The following is a 21,572-nucleotide window of genomic DNA, read 5'->3' on the forward strand; positions in this document are numbered from 1 at the left end:
CTATTCATGATTAACATCGTTATCTCCAAAAAAATGCTTTTACTATCTCCGTAGTAAAACGCCACACATTTCAGAAAACAAGCGATTCTACAAATATCTCAAATTTGTCTCAGCTGCTCAAACCTTTAACCGAAAAAATTCTGCAAAACGTGCAGAATGGGCGAGTCAAATTTTAAAATATTCAAAAGGATAGCACAGTTGTGACAAATTTTGAATCCAACTTTTTTACCCGTATTAGTCCATGAGATAGGGGCTAAATGGGTATCAAAAAAGGGAGAAGTTGTGTTATATACCATTCGAAAGGTTAGGTATTGCAGAGTCAGAAAAATGATGGTAGACCTTTTCTAAGTGTCGGTACCAAGATTTAGGGGTCCCTAGGTAAAAGCAGTTGGACCCTCAAAAATGAATTTTTTAAAGGGGGTATGGCCTGAAAAAACGATTATATCTCGACAAATACATAAGATATGACTTTGAAAATTTGCAGGAATGAAGTAAACATATCGAATATAATCTGGAAAAAAATTTATGCTGATCACGTGACTCGTGTGTATTTTACAGACCAGAATAGCCGAATTTTCTAAAAAAAATGGCTTTTTTTCACAAAATCACCAAATAACTTTTTGTTTTTTAACTTCAAACTGCATATTAGAGGGTCAAATATGGTTCTTTTATGTTGCTAGTAACACTATGCAGCCCTTCAAATGATCATTGAACTAACCAAGCACCCTAGGAGAAATATTTACAAAGATATCAATTTTACAGACCAGAATATCGATTTTTAAGAAATTCATTGAACAATTTAACATAACATGTTGCAAAATGAAAATTGACCTAGTGTACAATAATGTTATGTTATATGTTAATAGTACATGAAATACTTTGACCAAATGATCAATGCTATCTACCATATGCCTAATGTGTATTTTACAGACCAGAAAAAATAGCGCATTTTCTCAAAAACTTTTCAAATATTCCGATTTCTTCCACTCGAATTTTTTTTTTGAGAAGGTATTCAGGTTTTCTTGTGATCTTTCGCAACTCACAAAATGTTTGATGAACAAGCCTAAAGACCCAAGAGCAAAATGATCAAAGATATCTATTTTGCAGACCAGAATAGATATTCAGAAAAACACATATTTTTTACATGAATTGATGTTTCGGATCGAATGCACTCCTCGTGTACGAATGACTTTTAAGAAATGTAAACAAAAATATAGTATGAAGTAAAGAAAAAAGTTATTTAATTTAGTTAATCAATTCAAGCAGCTTCAAATTTTAATTTTCATCATCTTCTGAATCATAATAATCATCTGAATCATAATAATCATCGTATTCATCCATCATTTCCTCATCAACTTCTATCGCTTCAATATTGCCACAATCATTACAAGAGCAAATATCTGTACACTTCAAGTTATTGACTGCACATGAACAACTGTTTTCGTCACATTTCTTCTTACAGTCACAAGATACCAGCTCAAGGATCTAAAATGGTATAAAAATTTGTGGGAACGTGTCAGATGAGTTAACAACATAGAAAGATAGAATAGTAGACTCTAAGATGATATAAATGTAACTTTTCTCAGATACCTTTTCATATCAAAGATAGTAATGACAATTACCTCATCGGGTGCAGGGTTGCATCTCATCCACTCAATATCGTAAGACCCATCTTCATTCAAAAGCCAACCATTTTCTGTTGGAACGTCTTGTTGCTGCTGTGTGACCAAGCTTTGTCGCCAAATGAAAGCTTGGTAGTTGGCTCTGATGATGTGTAGCTCGAGGACATCGTCACACGGTGGCAGTTTTTCGCAGGACAATTTCCCTCCACTCTGACAATACATCTTGTATCTAACGTCTTGCAGTGACTTGGTTTGTCTCCAACCGTATAAGTGACAAACAAATTGCTTCAACTGATCTTTAATCTTGTTATCTATATTGATAGTCTTCCCCAGCTGAGAAAAAGCTTCCACGTAGCGTATATCCTTCTCCAGGGGATTAAGGCGGGGTCAAAATGCTTGCAACGTTACAAATCATTTTCAGAAGCTCATTTTGGGCTCAAACAAAGCGTATGACTAAGTAGAATAGAATTCAGTCTAGGCAGATGTTTTTTCGCTTTGAAATTTTGCGTAATTCGCAAAAATCCTCAATTTTGCGCTATTTTGATGACGTCATAAAAATTAAAATCCCAATAACTTTTGATACAATTATCAAAATAATTTCAAATTTTGACCAAAGATGCATATCAATAATGTTTTCAGAATTAAATAAAAAAATTTATGAAATTTGATGACGTCATCACTTTTAAGGCAAAAAACTAAAATCCTCAAAAAATGCTGACGTCATCAAGATTTTGAAAATTTTTGAAATTTTTTTGAAAATTTGCATTGAAATGCATCTTTGGTGAAAGTTTGAAATTATTTTGATGATTCTATCAAAGGTTATTTGAATTTCAATTTTTATGACGTCATCAAAATAGCGCAAAATTGAGGATTTTTGCGAATTACGCAAAATTTCAAAATGAAAAAACATCTGCCTAGACTGAATCTTATTTTAATTAGTTACACGCTTCGTTTGAGCCCAAAAGGAGCTTCTGAAAATGACTTGTAACGTTGCAAGAATTTTGACCTCCACGAACCCGCCTTATTCCCGTGGAGTTCATCATCAAATTCAATGGTTTGACTTTCCCCTTCCCAGCGAAAGCACTAATGGTGTCACAACCAGTGAAGCTATGGAGGCCGATCAATGACTCCAGGATCAAATCTTTGGAAGCTTCGCATTGGTTCAATGACGTATTTACATTTTCTGCAACGGCTGTGATGTCAATAATTCTTCTGGAATTCTTCACTCCGGTGAGGAAAAATACATTGGCATTAATCATATGTTGCATCCCAAGACAAATTACAAATACATCTGTATCTGGACTTGAGATGAGAACTTGTTCAGACGTTTCACTTGCATGCTTAGCGTGCAAAACCATACGGGTGTCTGCTTCTTCGTGGTTACTGGTGAGCTCTTCTACTAATGAACATGAGTGGTCGGTTAAATGGAACACCGATTCTCCATCTGTCACGAAGAGGTTTTTAGATGCTATTTGTGAAAGACAATTCACTTTCTTCCACTCTGAGCATATAAATCTGACAAGGGCGTTTTTGTTCTTTCCACTCGAGTGAAAGAGCCCCCACTGCTTTATAGCTGTTGTTGGTAGAATGGCTGATTCCTTTCTGCGCAAGTAGTATATCAGTCAGCTTGTCGATTTTGTCCCAACCAGGTATGCCACGATGATCGCACACTGGCTATCCTGGCTATCCTGACTCTGGCTTTGGCTGCTCTGGCTGTCATCTTCATCCTCAATCTCCTCATCAGACACTTCCTTGACCATCCCGGTGTTCTTCAAAGGGTTATCGTTGTCAACAAATACAAAGTCAACACTGTCATGACAGCTGTACATACCCATGGTCAAACCCCCATCAGATTCAACACCAGAGTCCTCAATCCCGTCGTCAACCTCTTTCTCCACAGTTGACATCTTAAAGTTTTCTTGCTTCAAGTACTCCACACCGAAAAGCACATTTATTTTGGCTGATGGTTTTGGCTTGCCGACAAGCGGTTTGTCAAAAATCTGTGTGTGGAGGGCGTCAACTTTGGCACATAGCTCTGCATCGAACGTACGGAAGGAAGGGACTGAATTGGTTGCGTTGTTTTGGTTGGCATTTTGAACATCTTCTTTGCGAGCTTCGTTCCATCTTGCCAATCCAGCTAACAGATATGCTTGGAAGTTCACCCCGTTTGCCGATGTACCTGGAATAAAATTGACAATGTGGCTGTGAAAAGACTCAAGCGAAACTGTCCCTCTTGCACATCGATAGAGTGGAAGTTGGATGTCACCTTTCTTTGTTGTGCCAATTTTGGTGTAGAGGTCAATGGAAACAGGATCTTGGATACATGCGACGTGTCTACGTTCCACTTCCCAGATCTCAACCATTTTGTCGGTGAAAAGTGGGGTCCCAAGAGAGTCCGTTGCACCGGTAAAATGCAGAATCAGGTCGTCTATCAGCCTCTCTGTTTCGTACTCTCCCCTTGTCATTCTTCTCACGTGACGTTGCATCTCTGCTTTGGTCAGGTATTGCTTGACGGTTGCATCAGATGGTGTTTTGTTGCCTTCTTTCTTGAGGGCTTGCCGTTTAGCTTCCATCAACTTCTTGTAATCATCCTCATTCCATTTGAATATGCACCCAGACAGAAGAGACATAAAGGTTTGGTACAGTGGATGAGATTCAGAATGTACGCCACATACCAGCCTGTGCATAAAGTGCCAAATGGCGAGGCGGACCAACAATTTCAGCCATTCCATAATCATTGCATCTCTTTCCTTGTCTTCTTTGCTGTCACCTCCAGTCAAGAGATCTTCAATATCACTGAAAAGCTCCTGCATTTTAGAATTGCCACTTGCATTGCAACAATCCCGATCGGTATACAATACTTTTGGGGGATGGGCGTTGGCAGTTGCATAACGGCCCATGATTCCATTGGCCATCGGTCTCAGACTGTCAATGGATTCTGAAGAGGTCAGCACACACTGGAGGACTCCGCCATACTCATTACCAACATTTGTGCACCAATCAGCTGTGTTCTTATCATAACCAGCCAGCTTCTTAAGGATCTTCTTGGTCGAATCGATCTTGAGAACTTTTCCAAAGACAGGTGATGGAGCCTTTTAAGATGTTGGAACGGTACATTACGTCACGAGCATACGTGGAAAGAAACCATTTCGGTGTTGACACAGATTTTCTAGCTGGCAGTTCTTGAAAGTTGAGGTTCAAAGGAGCAAACTTTGTATCTCTTTCCTTGTAGCGCTTGCAGTCCTGTAGATACTTGGCAGCGTTCCTCAAGTAGCTTTCACTGTGTACCTCGTCAATGGTCTTTTGAGCGGGCACGAAGCATGGTCAGCAAGGATTTGTCAAGTGCATACCGGTACGTCAGACATGCAGGAAAGGTTTGTTTCGTAACGAATGGCATTGATTCCAATATGCGATGATCCCAAGCTGGAACCTTACTCCCACAAGGACATTCGAGATGCTCTGTTGCGATGTAATAATAACATGAGAGATCAAGCAACTTTCGGACTGTTTCATATGTACCCTTGTGCCACATAATCCTTTTGCACTTTGGATAAAGTATGCATGTAAATTTCCAGTCCCACATCTTGACTGGCATCCACAAAAAGAGATTTCGTCTAAAATACCCGTCAGGTGTGGGTTTCTTCACGCCGAATGCTTTGGATGGAGGGTAATACCAATTCCGCAAATCTTCCCTGAAGCCATGTTCTTTATTCAGGAAAAGGGCATGGCCAATCCATCCTTGGTCTGTCTCGTCAATGGTGACCTTCCACTTTGCTGGTAGCCTGGCAGCATATTCATTTTCCTGACGGGGCTTGCTGGGGCTTGGTGGCGGCTCCTTTTGTTTGACAGATGTTATTGTGCACAAACTCTCACGATCAGTACCCAGTGAAGCACGAACATCAGGAGGTGAAGAAGGTGGTGCGTCTATTTCTGATTCTGTAGAAAATGTAGTTTGTTGTGGAAGTGGTGCGTTTTGCGACTCTGCGATCATCGCCGTTTGTTGTGTTTGTGGTGCATCTTGAGGCTTAGCAACCATCGCCGTGTGTTGTGTTTGTGGTGCGTCTTGAGGCTTAGCAACCATCGCCGGTGTTGAGTCAAGAATTAGCTTACGGACAGCCTCTGGTACAGGAGTCAGTTTGGGCTTGTGAAAAGGTGGGTAAGAATTGGGTGACGCATGCTTGAAAGATCGCTTCAGCAGTGTGGATGAAAGCTGTTTAGGGCTCTGCGACTGAAAATTCAACAAACAGAACAGAAGACTTTTATTTTTATTTATATAATTATTTATCTTAGAGTTTTATATAAGTAATTATATATTAGAGATATACATATTATTATAGACTTTAGGCTGTTAGTACTATATAATGTTATTTTATTTTCTAAATTCTACATTATATTATGTATAATATATACCTGGATGTTTACCGTAGGAAAATGGTTTGGTAAAGTCACTGGTGGTGATGACAACAGTTTAGGTGCTGTCGAAGAAGCAGACATGCGTTTTGGATATGACTTTTTGTGCTGATATCCACAGTTACACTTAATTGGTCTCCCAAAAACATCAGTAGCAGCACCCTGAAAGGCTGGGCAATCGTCAATCTTTGCTTTCTCCTTGCCCCATTTAGACTCTCTTCGAGGATGCGAGCCAGGCTTTAGCTTTTTTGATATTGCATAAGCAGCAAGCTCCTCTCGCCAAATGTGATCAGGTTTAGCCTCTTTTGGCATTTTTACATTTTAACAGATTTCTATGAGATTAAATGAAAGTTATAATTCATCACGACACTCAATGTTTACGTGCCATAATGGTTTATAACTTCCACGAAACCTCCACGAACCAAATAAAAACCTATAAACTACTTTCAGGTTAACTCAAACAGACATTATATGACAGCTTGTAACGTTTTAACTTGCTTCGCAGAAGTTATGAAAGTCATTATTCACGACACTCAATGTTTACGTGTCATAATAGTTTATAACTTCCACAAAACCTCCACGAACCAAATAAAAACCTATAAACTACTTTCAGGTTAACTCAAACAGACATTATATGACAGCTTGTAATATTTTAACTTGCTTCGCAGAAGTTATGAAAGTCATTATTCACGACACTCAATGTTTACGTGTCATAATGGTTTATAACTTCCACCAAACCCCTGCGAACCAAGTCAAAACCTATGAGGTACTTCAAGGGAACTAAATGGAAGGTAAAACAACAAAAAACAAACAGAAACAAGCATGTATTTCAACATTAGCAAGCAACATTTTGGACCAAAACAATGAAAAATGGCTGTTTTGAGTGCACGGCCGTCACAGCCTCAGAACTTTTTACATACTCCTCAACCAACCAAAGAGAATACTATGGAAAGTATCCACAGATGATATAGATACTATTACAAGCAGTCATTCGTTCTAAATAAGCCTGAAAAAGCAGTCCCACCACCTTACCTTGCATGACAAGACCCCCAAAAAGTGACCAACATGAAAAACAACCATAACTTTTCCAAAAATGAACCAAAAGCAACCAAACTTCCAGAAGATACAAAGTTCAATGTGTAGATTCCAAATCTACCCAATTCCAGTCCAAATTCCAAGTATTTAGCTCATTTCAAAGCGATATTATAGCATATTTTGAACTTGGCTAAAAATATGCTAAAATATCGCTTCCCGCTTCGACGGCCATTTTGAATTTTTTCAATTCCGACCAATCCGATTACGGCAAAATGGGAAATTAGGAAATTGAGACAAACTCGGAATCTGATTGGCTTGGAAAAGTCTCATATTTCCCAATTTCTGGGGAACGACGCTGATTGGTCAAAATTGAGACTAAAATTGGGAAAATTGGGACAAAATTGAGACAACATGAGACTAAACAATGAAACATGAGACACGGATGACCAATGAAAATAGAGAATTGAAAATTGAGATTCTCAATTCACGTACAAGATTAGTTTATTCCTTGTGCAAAACCCGGGGAACGATCTTGGACGTAAAGGGGGGGGGGAAAGAAAAAAAAGGGCAGCGAAAGGGGGACGAAAGAAGAGAAGAAGTTGCGTGCGAAAGCGCGCATAATGGTAGCTGCCGAGATTTAAAAAATCAGCCCATTATCAGCTGATATTTCGCATATATTTGTTCAATTTAAAGTAATGTCTTATAATTTGCCTCTTTCTTACCTTTTTGATTCCTTCTTTTCGCCATTTCTTGATTTAAAGTGCATTTAGCATTACCCCAGACTGAGAATTGAACTCAGTTAGAACTACCTAGCTAGGGTGATCCTTGTTGTTGTTGTTGTTGTTTGTCGAATTATCTAGAAAATAAGAAAAAGGAGAGAAATCTGGAGAAATACAGTGTTCAAAAGAGGTCACGTGATCAAAAAAGGTCACGTGACCATTCTAAAATTTACTAAGTCTTTTGGCTGAGAGCATGCTTTTTGACACTTTCAAATTCACTTTCACTTTCGTTTTCTCTAAAATTTACTAAGTCTTTTCACTGACAGCTTATTTTCTGACCTTTCCAAACTGAATTTAAATGTCTAATTTCAGTGAGTTTAGAGAATATCTTCCTGTTAAATATAAACAAATAATACAAAAATGTACAAAAATATACCTTATAGGTGGTTAAAAAGCTATAAAAATATAAAAAACATCAGCAAACCAGAACAAACGAACCAAAACGAAACCAAACATTTACGACAAAAACCAAACCAGCACAACCACAACCACAACAAAAAACACCACAAACAGCACCAAACAGTACTTTTTACAGGACATTACATCAAGCCCCACCTCCTCTAGGTCACCCAGGAATATGGTGACCTGGTCTTGGTCTGATTCTTGCTGCTCTTGATGGTAGTGCCGGTATGGTGTCTGCTGCACAACTTTACAAAAATAGCTTCCACTATTCTATTTTTGGAGGGTTGGAAGGCAGGACTGCCACCGGTGAGAAAACATCTTCTCATTGCAATCTCTCGAGCAGCAGCATGACCAGACATTCTCTTCTTTCGTTGGAATCGGCCAGAAGCAGGCTTCATCTTCACTGGTTGCTAGACCATGGCTTTCTTGTCAAACTCGTCAAGCTGATTGAACGAGGCGACGATGTTGGCTGCAGACGCCAACTTTTTTGAAAAGTTCCATTAAAGAATTTAATGGCAACATCTTTTGTCGTTTGATTAAGTTTGACAAAGTTCGATTAGTTTGGTAGTCGAACTGTTCGATTAAAATTACGTCTGGATTGGTAGAAATTTCTCAAACTTTCAACAACAACAATACAGCACATTTTTTTTTTCTTTTTCCTTCCTCATCTTCAATAAAGCACTCAAACTCAAAGTAGAAAGGAAAAACCTGGAAGTGTGATTGAATATCTAATATGTCAAAACCAAGGCAAGGGTGTCCTTTTGTACAGCCATGTTTTGTTTACCTTATATTTGGAATTTTTGATTTTGGAGAAGTAAACCACGAAGACAAAATTATAAATCTCCATCCATTTTTACCAACCAAAAATCTCCAAAAATAAAAATATCAATTTAAAACAAGCATTTAATTAAAATAATCTGAATTTTTAAAGCTTTGTATGAAATTTAAGGCAAAACAAGCAAGTATCAAGACATCTTGAACAGCAAGTTTGCTGTTTGTGCTTGGTCCGCCATTTTCTACTTTCTCTCCACGCAGGATTAGCAAGCAAGAATAACAGGAAAATCGTGGATGTAGTTTGACAGGCCAACCTGGACCGGAATAGCGCTAAACTTTGAAACTCCAACTTATCTGCTTTTATCCGCGAAACAAGAGTAATAATTGTTGCATAAATTAGTTAAAAGCAACTTCCTTCCCAGTCTTTTATGTTTAAGACCTGAAATTTTAATAGCAGGGAGATATGGATGTTAGCTTGCTTGAATTTGAGCGGGAGCAAAATATACAGCTTCGTTGCTTAGAAATTCACCTTTATCTTTGGTGTCGCCTATGCGACTAGATTATCGGCACGCTGAAAATTGAGTATTATTACGGGCTTTTTTTCAAAGCTCTGAATCTCGATTTTGGTTGGCTAAAAATCGCTGAGATTTTGAACATCAGCCATTCTCAAGGTAAATTTTCCAAATATTAAATCTTAGATCGAAAACTCCCCAGCTTGCCTGTATTTTGCTGGGTAAAACGTTTAGGCGACAGTAAAATGTCGACTAAACGAAAATGTCGCCCATAGGTATACTTTATTGGCACATTTTGTCGCCTAAGGGTCGATTCGTAATTATTTTTATAAGCATAACGCTTATAAGCTTATTCGGCCTCATTATATATTGAAAGGAATATTTCTTAAACAATAGATCTATTGCTTTAAAGGATTAAAATCTGGGTCTCAGTATGCTTATAAGTATGTTATGCTTATAAAGAGAAAAACATGTACACGATTATGTATTTTGTGAATGTAAAATTTATCAGGCTTAATTATAAAGGGGTCAAAAGCATTTCCTGGAACAGCCCATATTTTTATCTTAAACGTGAAAATTGCTACTTTTAAAACAACTTTTCCAATAATTTCAAAAATTTATGACAATTGAAAATAAACATAAACATTAAGAATTAAATTATCATTTATATCAGATTATTAAGCAAACCAGTTATATAATTGTTTTTCACTTTTTTCAAACTTAGGCCAGAATAAGAATAATGCTTTCCTGCATTATCTGATGTGGAGAATAATCAATGGCTTCCATCAAAAAATTGAATATTCATTCATGATTGCTGGTCACACTAAATTCAGCTGCGACAGGTAAATACCTTATTGGTAGAATTTTGGTGGGTGCTAAATTTGCTTAACTGCCAAAACCATTTAGTATCCACCAGAATTTCTACCACTAAGGTAGGTTATTTTACTAGACTTATCTTTATTAACTTAAGGGTACAAATTTTAGCAGGAACTAATTTTTGCGGTTTCTGTTTTATAACAATAAAAATACAGATTAAATAAATAAATTTATACAGAATGAAAAGTTTAAACCCTGATAATAATCATACTAAAATACTAAACTTTTACAGCAAATGTGGTAATTTTCTTAATGTTGGCCTTAACATGTATTGATACCTGAACAGTTATCAGCGTGTATATAAGAATCGGTTTCTCCAAGATTGAAATTTTCAAGAAAATGGTGAACGTAGCTGATGGTGATTTTCGCTCCTTTTCCGGTAGAATTGATTTCATCGATCAGGTAGCTGTACTGCATATTGACTCCATCATTACAAATACCAAAAATGCTGCACTTTCAAGGCGTTTTAAAAAAGATTGGGCCCGGTTGAAGTGGGTTATACGGGTAGTGGACTTGTTGAGCGAAGTCCCAGCTAAAATGAGCCATACCCTTAAATGAGCACTTAGGCTTTGGCGAAAAGAGGTCGAACTTCTCCGAACTAAAAATAAGCTCCTTTGCATTTTCTTTGGCCTTATCACATTGGGCTCGGTAATAGTGCTGCTCTTCGGTAGCCCGGACGATGTGTTTCTTATGTTCTTCCAAGACTTGGTCATAATCGTCATCTTCGTCCTCGAAATTTTTGGCCCGCGCGCGAATTAGTTTTGTATTTCCCTCTTGGCAAACCCAACATAAATCGCTCATCGTTTTTGCGATCACGATGTGGGGCAATCTGGCTCTCCAAAATTCGGAAAATGTACTTAGACCCATAATGGGTAGATTCAACTAGCCTCTCGATACTTTTCGTATATTGTTTTCCTGGTTTCGTGCGACGGTAGCAGTTGTAGCCTGGCCTCTTCGTCACGATAATGCGGTACTCTGCCCGGTAGTAACAGAGCATTCTGCTCAGCAAAGTTGACGAGAAAGGTTTCCGCATGTTGTCGTGTTTCGATTGGAAGCGAATTATGTGGTGATTTTCTCTTATTTCCATGTTCACCAGGAACAAGGCCGTTCGTTTGGAAATGTTTGCACAAAGTAGCATATAGCTTTAGTAACAAGGCGAAACAAAATAAAAACGTAGTGCGACAAACACGTTGACCATACAAAAAAAAGTTTGATTTCTCACCATTATTTGGTTTATCAGCCATAAGAAAACCCATTACGATCATGTCTCTCTCTTTATTGTCCAACTCAAAAACATCATCTCGAAACTTAGAAACTTCGTCCTTGGTGAATAATTGAAAACATTGCGATTTTTCAGGTCCAATTTTACAACCACAGCCATCTCTAAAAAATTTGTCAACTTTTTCCTCCTCTACAGTATCAAGTGCTCGTTTCTCAGACATGGTAAATTATAACGATCAAAATAACAAAATGCACTTGGAGACCTCAACTAAATGAATCAAAGATCAAAAGTTTATCTGGGGTATTTATAAGAAACGAAACATATTTTCGAACGTTTGTTTATCTATTCTTTTAAACAAATTACATAATTCTCAACTTCAGTTGAGCTTTAATCTGAGAATGTCTGTATGTATGTGTTAGCGAATCCTACATACCAAGGACCTGTGTGTGTTGTAACCGTTAAAGTGAGGACCTCCCGCAAAGTGAGGACCTGAGATCAGGTCCTCACTTTGTAACTTTTTTAAAAATGAATTTAAACCTCATTTTAGGGGTAAATAAGACAATTTTTGTTGATACTTTAACTTTTAGGTTAGGTCCTTAGTATGCTGGTTTGGACACAAATTGTGTCAATTCTTATTTTTGCTAATTTTTAGGTAGAAGACTCCTTTTTAATCATATTTAACTCAAAATAGTTGATCTATAATTCTAATCAATCCTCAGTAAATAATATATCAAAATTAATGATTTCGCTTGCCCAGTCCTTCTTTGTGAGGACGTCCTCACATTGTTGGCTTGAACAAGCGATGTGTTATCAAGTCCTCGGAATGCAGGTTTATGTCAAAGGTGTGTCATAGGTCCTCTGAATGCAGGTTAAAGTCAAAGTGTGTCACGAGTCCTCAGAATGCAGGTTTGTGTCAAAGGTGTGTATCATAAGTCCTCGGAATGCAGGTTCATGTTAAAAGGTGTGTCATAAGTCCTCGGAGTCGGAATGCTAACTTGATAACAGCTGTTTATAATTTTCTTTTTTTATTGAGTAGAAACAATATATTTCCCAGGGTCACAGTTGACGAATTGGTCTGAAAAAACGGTAGATAAAATAGATAAAAATGTACATTGTCAGCCTTTTGGAATCACTTGTTCGATACCAAAATCGATTTCTTTAAGTTCTACAGGCTTGGATGAGCTTGGCGCAAAAGGTGACACACAAACATTGCAGGGACACAAGAGAATTGTTGAGAATTCTCGATTTTAATGAAAATAAACCATTCTCGGCTCAAAAAGTCACACACAAACATTGTTGGACTTTTTCGATTATCATATCAAAATTGCTTCCTAGTAAGTTTTCTGAGCTAGAATTTCAAAGGTTTTTTTAGTTTTTTTGAACTTTCCGAAATATTCCGGCCATTCCAGGAATATCCGGTCCTCTCGATAATATACTGAGTCTACAGTATTAGTCCATACCTTTTGTTGATTCTAGGCATCATGGTCAGTTTTTAGCTTTCTTCAGTCTTTGATGATATTGTTTAGCTGTTTAGATACTTTAATCGTATTTTGTCTTAAATCGTCCTTTTGAAAAAAAATACGTTTACGGATTTTCGGCACTTTGTGGAAAGTCCGGAATCCCATATTTTGGTTAAGATCTTATGTTAAGATTGAAATATTTGGCCTTTTTTCATCACTTGTTCGATCCCAAAATCGATTTCTTTAAGTTCTACGGGCTTTGATGTGCTTGGTGCAAAAAGTTACACACAAATATTGTGGGGACCAGGCTCGGATACAGAGGGAGGCTATAACCAATGGAGGAGAGTGCACTTTATTATCGTATTACCTTATATATAAAAACTAATTACTCTCCATGAATAAGATAGCCTACCTCCTGTATCCGAGCCTGGGGGAGACAAGAAAATTGTTGAGAATTCTCAATTTAATAAAAATATAAAACCATTCTCGGCTCAAAAAGTCAAAACATTGTGGGACATTTTTTAATATTATATCAAAATTGCTTTCTATTAACTTTCACGAGCTAGAGATCCAAAGGTTTTTTTTTTCTTTCGAACTTTCCGAAATATTCCGGCCATTCCGGGATTATCCCGTCTTCACGATAATATACTGAGTCTATAGTATCAGTCCATACCTTTTGTTGATTCTAGACCTCATGATCAATTTTTGGCTTTCTTTAGGCTTTGATGATATTACGTTTAGCTCTTTAGATATTTCAATCCTATTTTGTATTAATTCGTCTTCTTGAAAAAATCTACATTTCCGGTATTTTCGGTACGTTGTGGAAATCCGGAATCCCATCTTTTTGTTGAGATCTTTATGTTAAGATTGAAATATTTGGCCTTTTTATGACTTGTTTGATCCCGAAATCGATTTCTTTAAAGTTATACGGGCTTTGATGAGCTTGGTGCAAAAAGTGACACAGAAACATTGTAGGGACACAAAAATTTTTTGAGAATTATCGATTTTATGAAATCTACCACTTTCGAAGACTCGGGATGACATTTTAAAATAGATTTTAAGCTTTTTCTGCTGAACGAAACGCTTTTGAAGCCTTAGGGTTTTCTGCTGAATGAAAACAATTTGAAGCAGGTGAATGGTATTTAGAATCAATTTTAAGCTTGTTTTGCCGAATGAAAGCACTTTTAGAAGACTTGGGATGACATTTTAAAGCTTTTTCTGCTGAATGATGACAGTTTTCAATCCTTCAGATGGAATTTGGAATCGATTTGAAGCTTTTCCTGCTGAAGGAAAACACATCTTGAAGCATTCAGGTGGTATTTAGAATCGATTTTAAGCTTTTTTTGCTAAACGAAAACACTTTCGAAGCTTTAAAATTCATTTTAGTGTTTTCTACTGAAGGAAAACATTTTTCAAGCCTTGTGATCGCATTTTGAATCGATTTTAAACTTTTCTGCTCAACGAAAACGCTTTTGAAGCCTTCAGATGGTATTTGAAATCAATTTTAAGCGGTTTTTGTTAAATGAAAACACTTTTGAAGCCTTTGGGTGGTATTTGGATTTGATTATAAGTTTCTTCTGCTGAATGAAAACATTTTTTAAAGCCTTATGATCGCATTCTGAATCGATTTTAACCTTATTCTGCTCAACTAAACGCTTTTGATGCCATAAATTCGTATTTAGAATAGATTTTGTACTTTTTCTGCTGAACAAAACGCTTTTGATGCCTTCAGATGGTATTTGAAATGAATTTTTTAAGCGTTTTTCTGCAGAATGAAAACACTTTTGAAGCAGTCAGGTGATATTAGAATCAATTTTAAGCTTTTTTTGCTGAATGAAAACATTTTTCAAGCCTTATGATCGCATTTTGAATCGATTTTAACCTTTTTCTGCTCAACCAAAACGCTCTTGAAGCTTTAAGATCGCATTTTAGAATAGATTTTGTGCTTTTTCTGCTGAACAAAACGCTTTTGATGCCTTCAGATGGTATTTGAAATGAATTTTAAGCGTCTTCTGCAGAATGAAAACACTTTTGAAGCAGTCGGGTGGTATTTAGAATCAATTTTAAGCTTTTTCTGCTGAATGAAGACAGTTTTCAATCCTTTAGATGGAATTTGGGATCGATTTAAAGCTATTCCTGCTGAAGGAAAACACATCTTAAAGCATTCAGATGGTATTTAGAATCAATTTTAAGGTTTTTTGCTGAATGAAAACATTTTTCAAGCCTTATGATAGCATTTTGAATCGATTTTAAACTTTTTCTGCTCAACGAAAACGCTTTTGAAGCCATAAGATCGCATTTAGAATAGATCTTAAACCTTTTCTGCTGAGCGAAAACACTTTTGAAGCCTTCAGGTGGTATTTGAAATGAATTTTAAACGTTTTCTGCAGAATGAAAACACTTTTGAAACGGTGGGGTGGTACTTAGAATCAATTTTAAGCTATTTTTGCTGACCGAAAACACTTTTAAAGAATCGGGATGTCATTTTAAAGCTTTTTCTTCTGAATGAAGACAGTTTTCAATCCTTCAGATGGAATTTGGAATCGATTTAAAGCTTTTCCTGCTGAAGGAAAACACATCTTAAGCATTCAGGTGGTATTTAGAATCGATTTTAAGTATTTTCTGCTGAAAGAAAACACTTTTGAAGCTTTAAAATTCATTTTAAGTGTTTTCTACTGAAGGAAAAGATTTTTGAAGCCTTGTAATCGCATTTTGAATCGATTTTAAACTTTTTCTGCTCAACGAAAACGCTTTTGATGCCTTCAGATGGTATTTGAAATGAATTTTAAGCGGTTTTTGTTAAATGAAAACACTTTTGAAACAGTCGGGTGGTATTTAGAATCAATTTTAAGCTCTTTCTGCTGACCGAAAACACTTTTGAAGAATTGGGATGTCATTTTAAAGCTTTTTCTTCTGAATGGAGACAGTTTTTCATCCTTCGGATGGAATTTGAGATCGATTTGAAGCTTTTCCTGCTGAAGGAAAACACATCTTAAGCATTCAGGTGGTATTTAGAATCGATTTTAAGTATTTTCTGCTGAATGAAAACACTTTTGAAGCTTTAAAATTCATTTTAAGTGTTTTCTACTGAAGGAAAACATTTTTGAAGCCTTGTAATCGCATTTTGAATCGATTTTAAACTTTTTCTGCTCAACGAAAACGCTTTTGATGCCTTCAGATGGTATTTGAAATCAATTTTAAGCGTTTTCTGCTTGAATGAAAACACTTTTGAAGCAGGCGAATGGTATTTAGAATCAATTTTATTCTTGTTTTGCCGAATGAAAGCACTTTTAGAAGACTTGGGATGACATTTTAAAGCTTTTCCTGCTGAAGGAAAACACATCTTAAGCATTCAGGTGGTATTTAGAATCGATTTTAAGTATTTTCTGCTGAATGAAAACACTTTTGAAGCTTTAAAATTCATTTTTAAGTGTTTTCTACTGAAGGAAAACATTTTTGAAGCCTTGTAATCCCATATTGAATCGATTTTAAACTTTTTCTGCTCAACGAAAACGCTTTTGAAGCCTTCAGATGGTATTTGAAATCAATTTTAAGCGTTTTCTGCTTGAATGAAAACACTTTTGAAGCAGGCGAATGGTATTTAGAATCAATTTTAAGCTTGTTTTGCCGAATGAAAGCACTTTAGAAGACTCGGGATGACATTTTAAAGCTTTTTCTTCTGAATGAAGACAGTTTTCAGTCCTTCAGATGGAATTTGAAATCGATTTGAAGCTTTTCCTGCTGAAGGAAAACACATCTTGAAGCATTCAGTTGGTATTTAGAATCGATTTTAAGCTTTTTCAACTGAACGAAAACACTATTGAAGCTTTTAAAATCTATTTTAAGTGTTTTCTAGTGAATGAAAACATTTTTGAAGCCTTGTAATCGCATTTTGAATCGATTTTAAACTTTTTCTGCTCAACGAAAACGCTTTTGATGCCTTCAGATGGTATTTGAAATGAATTTTAAGCGGTTTTTTTAAATGAAAACACTTTTGAAACAGTCGGGTGGTATTTAGAATCAATTTTAAGCTCTTTCTGCTGACCGAAAACACCTTTGAAGCCTTTGGATGGTATTTAGATTCGATTATAACCTTTTTATGCTGAATGAAAACATTTTTCAAGCCTTATGATCGCATTTTGAATCGATTTTAACCTTTTTCTGCTGAGCAAAAACGCTTTTGATGCCTACTGGAACGAAAAGCATTCGTCGTGGACACACGAACGGTCAGTCATTCACGAACGGTCTATCCGTTCGCCACGAATGCTTTTCGAGCGACTTTCTTTTAAAGCGTTCGTCACAAACGCTTTCTAGATTTCGACTCATTTGTGACGAACGCTTTAATAGGGAGGCGTTTGTCACGAATGCTTTATGATTTATGACGAATGCCTAAGCGTTCACGACGAACACTTTGCTTTTAAACGAAAGTTTAAGCGTTCGTGACGAACGCTTTGGCTCTAAAAACGAATGTCTAAGCGTTATGACGAATGTGTGCATTTTTCACGAACGCTTTTCAAATAGGGTCACGCAAATAAAATAAAAACTGTTCGTGAAGAATGACAGAAAAAGACTATGGTTATTAAAGTGTTCGTTATGTTTACGAAGTAAATTCGAAAATGTCATTGAATATAAAATCTAGTAATGAAAATAATTATCATGTGGAAACTTTATGCTAAAATGCCATACAAAGTAACGACTTAGCCAAACCAAGACGTGAGACATCAAATACTGTGCCATTTCAATTTTTGATGACAATAATCTTATTACTGACTTTAAGCACAAATGTATTTCAAATTTCAAACGAAGACCAAATTAATTTTAGAGCTATTTATTAAAGTATGCACAAGGAGAATTACACACACCATATTGTCTCCACCGTGAAATTAGAATTCAATTTTTCCGGCTGACACTTGAAAAAAGCGCCCGAATTCTGTTGTTCCAAGGTAAAAAGTCCGTGGGGATGGTTTTGGAGTGCAATTTTTAAATATTGAATTTCGAGTTGGGATGAAATCAAAGTCATTCTCCCAGTGGGGCTGAAATTCGAGGATATTTTCCCACCGGTCTGTGACACAGGGGTGTGTTGGATTTTACTCAAGTAATGGAGCGTATCGAAAAGTGAGCAACAACTGTAGATAATTGAAAAAGGGCCCTCTCGGTGGATGCTTTCCAACATTATTAATTACTAAAGTTTACTTGTATAGTTCAATCTCAGTTCAATCCATAAGTCTTTAAATTTAACCATTCTTTACTTTAGATCTGGCCCTTGGTTGGAAGGTGTAAAAAGGGAAGCGAGTATACCTCCCCCATGGCCTACTAAAAATACGGCCATATATGTCACATTTTTTTCAAAAAATTAAGAGGCCTAATATTTGTTGCTTTATTACTATTACTATTATAATCTTGGTCATATTTGCTGGAAAGACACGCTAGAAAGACACAGGGTTTTGGCTTGTTTTTTCAAGCTTGTAAGCCGTATTTCTTTTATATTTTGATTTTTCTTCTTCTTTTATAATACACAAAGAAAAATACAGTAAACAAAATATCCAACAAACAATACAGAATAATATAAATACCGGAGAATGAAAATATGTTTAAAAACGAGATTGTTCGAGAGGCTGCAAGACAAGTTATTGTGAGCTCTTTTAACTTTAAAATGATGAATTATGAGTCTTCCATGATTATTTTTACCTGGCTGTCGGGAGCCAAAGTCAAACCCAAATTCAAATCAGAAGTGGAACAATAATATCACATTGAACCATACTACATTAAAAGGAAGACATCACTCTTTGGCACAGATCCTGCAGACTCCCAAAGTATTTCAAACACTTTTTCTCTGCAAAAGCAAACCAGAACTACTACGGTACTACGGTTACTACTTCATAGCTTCACAGCCTCGTCAGCATAACTCTTATACATGTGATCACTTCATATCAAATACTAAAATTCTCTCCAAAGTAATATCAATTCACGCACCAAAAATTTACCACCGTTAATTTAACGATACTGAGAAAAGCGACGTTCGATTGGGTCACTTTTGAAAACGTACTTTAAAAACCAAATTGTAGCCAACAATTACAACTGCTCATTATTTGCGATAGCAGCTCGTGATGGGCTAGTGGTTCAAAGGTTTGAATCATCAAAGTACATACAGGAAGTTTTGATCTCTCATAAGTCCACAAACCAAAAACACGATTAGATATAGACAGAAATAGGCAGAAATATTCATAAACTTAAGTTCCATTTACTCTGCAACAGGAATGTACCTAGCTTTTATCGTTCATTAGTACAATATCGTTCGATCACTGGCACTATACTACAAATTTAGTGACTCCATCTAACCACATCAAACATAAGTAAATCCATGTGAAAGCCACAGAACGACAGTTTTTTCAAATCTGGAAAGTAAATTCTGATGGAGATTTGATTTGTTTAAAGTCAATCGAGTTAACATATAATAATGACTCTGGATTTGAATTCCTTGTTAAATGGTCTTCTTGTGAGTTTCGTTTGATGGAGGTTTACAAGGGGCTTACAAGTTAATGTTTGTAGTTGGTACACCGATTTTCAAGCTCAGTCAAGCTCCTTAGAATGTTTTGTTGGAAAAACAGGGTCTAAATGACCTAAATCCCAGTTGAGTGAAGCCCTTTTGCGATTTCGTGTCAAACATTTATACTCAGAATACTGTGTGTTATTGGAGTCCAGTGAGCACCATTTGTTATTCATCAGTTCCTCTTAACGTTTGCTCAAAGAAAAATGAAATGTAGATACTGTATCTTTTACCAGTAGGCTCGTGGCTTGTGGCCTACAAAAATACCCAGTCTTGCATTTTGTTTTAGTAGAGCATTTGGTAACCATAATTTTATGTTCATAATCATATAAATAACCTTCTGAAATGAAAAAGTCAGTTAGTATATCTATAATCCATGAAATAACTATTTGAAAAAAATATCCCATCTAATTTCTTTCTACACACTCCACACATCTCACACAACAAACTACTCTAACCTCTTGTGCACACACTTGCACAAAAATTCGGTTTTTCTTTCCTTTTGTTTTATTGTAAAGTACCTGTCTGTTTATTTACTTTGTATGTAATGAATTTTTAATGAAGTTATTTCTTTAATAAATCTTTTATAACAAAAGAAAATCTATAACAGTCAATGAATAGGTAATATAATTAAAGAGAAAGTATAAATAGTTTTCAATTCTACAGTGCCATTTGATAGTAAAATTTTTAGGCCTCTTAATTTTTTGAAAAAAATGTGACATATATGGCCGTATTTTTAGTAGGCCATGCTCCCCCGATACCATCCTGATCAGAAGAGGCTTTTTATAATATGTATTTGCTTTCTTTTTCAGTGAAGATTTATGAAATAAATAAAAGAACTTTCTAAATTCAAGGCAGTCATTACGATTACAAATTTTTGGTATCAAAAAGAACTTGTTAGGTCTATCGAAAGTATAGATTTTAAAGTAAGTACTGAAAGATTGTAGAAATTATCAGTTCCCACTACGCATATTTCGATATTTTATTAATCTATACTTACTATACTATACTATAGAATGGGCAATTGAATTTGTTAATTACATTTTGTAAAGGTCTAAATCGTTAATTAGTTACGGCAGCTCAAAAATATTGTTCAAAATTACCTTAAATGTGGGTTAATTTACGCCGTTTTCGTTTGACATGGTTAGTGAATTTCAAAAGACAAATCGAGTGACAATTTTCAAATCAAGATAGACACTTCACCACAGCAGTATTTAAGCTTAACCATTATGGGCAGTATCTCAAAAACAAAATGGAGTATGCGACATACGAGTTCGAATCTTGGAAAGATAATCGATAAAAAGGCCGAAAGATTTCTTAAATTTGATTTTCATAAATAAGCGCTGACTTTAATAACTCCCGTCTCGAACATATTAAAGATCGTCATCACCACGGGCGAGTCAAATACAGGTATCTACTTATAAATAAAGTTTTAAAGAAAGAAATGTTTCCCTTTTTTACATGTCTCAGTACTTTGTCTTTATTTAGTGGAAAATGACTTTTATAGGCTCACTCCTTTTCTCTTGGTTTCTCTATTTAGCAACATGTTGGGGAGAAATGACCATAATCAGATGATGCTTGATTATCATTTTTTATTTGAATTTGATACATTTACCCATGTCAAGCTCATCATTTATCGAAGTACACTTTGTAGCGTATTTCATTGCGCTCACTCCCAGTTCTGCTCTTTGCAAAGAAAAAGAAGACAATGCAGTGTCATTTATGAAGATCAAATAAGCCGCCACTGAGCAACATTTTTTTCTCCTTTTTTGCAACATTCAAAAGAAAAAGAAGACATTCCAATGTTTATTACGTGATATAAATTTCCCACGCTCTTAGAAACGTGCTTCACTATCTTTCTCTGATTTTCAGTTTTATTGTGGAAAATGAAGGATTGCAATTGAGTACTTGCGTACTTGTTGAGGCGTGCAAA

General features: G+C 36.0%; 1 protein-coding gene across 1 annotated transcript; it reads right to left on the reverse strand.

Annotated features, from left to right (window-relative positions):
* Positions 1 to 1,275: 1,275 nt before the first annotated feature.
* Positions 1,276 to 1,983, reverse strand: LOC136814072 (uncharacterized). The gene is made up of 2 exons (XM_067070571.1): positions 1,623 to 1,983; positions 1,276 to 1,485 (listed from the first exon to the last, which is right to left on the reverse strand). Exons 1-2 carry the CDS (start codon positions 1,842 to 1,844, stop codon positions 1,276 to 1,278), a joined length of 432 nt encoding a protein of 143 aa, XP_066926672.1. The 5' UTR covers positions 1,845 to 1,983.
* Between the last annotated feature and the right edge of the window lie 19,589 nt (positions 1,984 to 21,572).

Source organism: Clytia hemisphaerica, unplaced genomic scaffold (assembly GCF_902728285.1).
Source record: "Clytia hemisphaerica strain Z4C2 unplaced genomic scaffold, Clytia hemisphaerica genome assembly, whole genome shotgun sequence".
Taxonomy (NCBI): Eukaryota; Metazoa; Cnidaria; class Hydrozoa; order Leptothecata; family Clytiidae; genus Clytia; species Clytia hemisphaerica.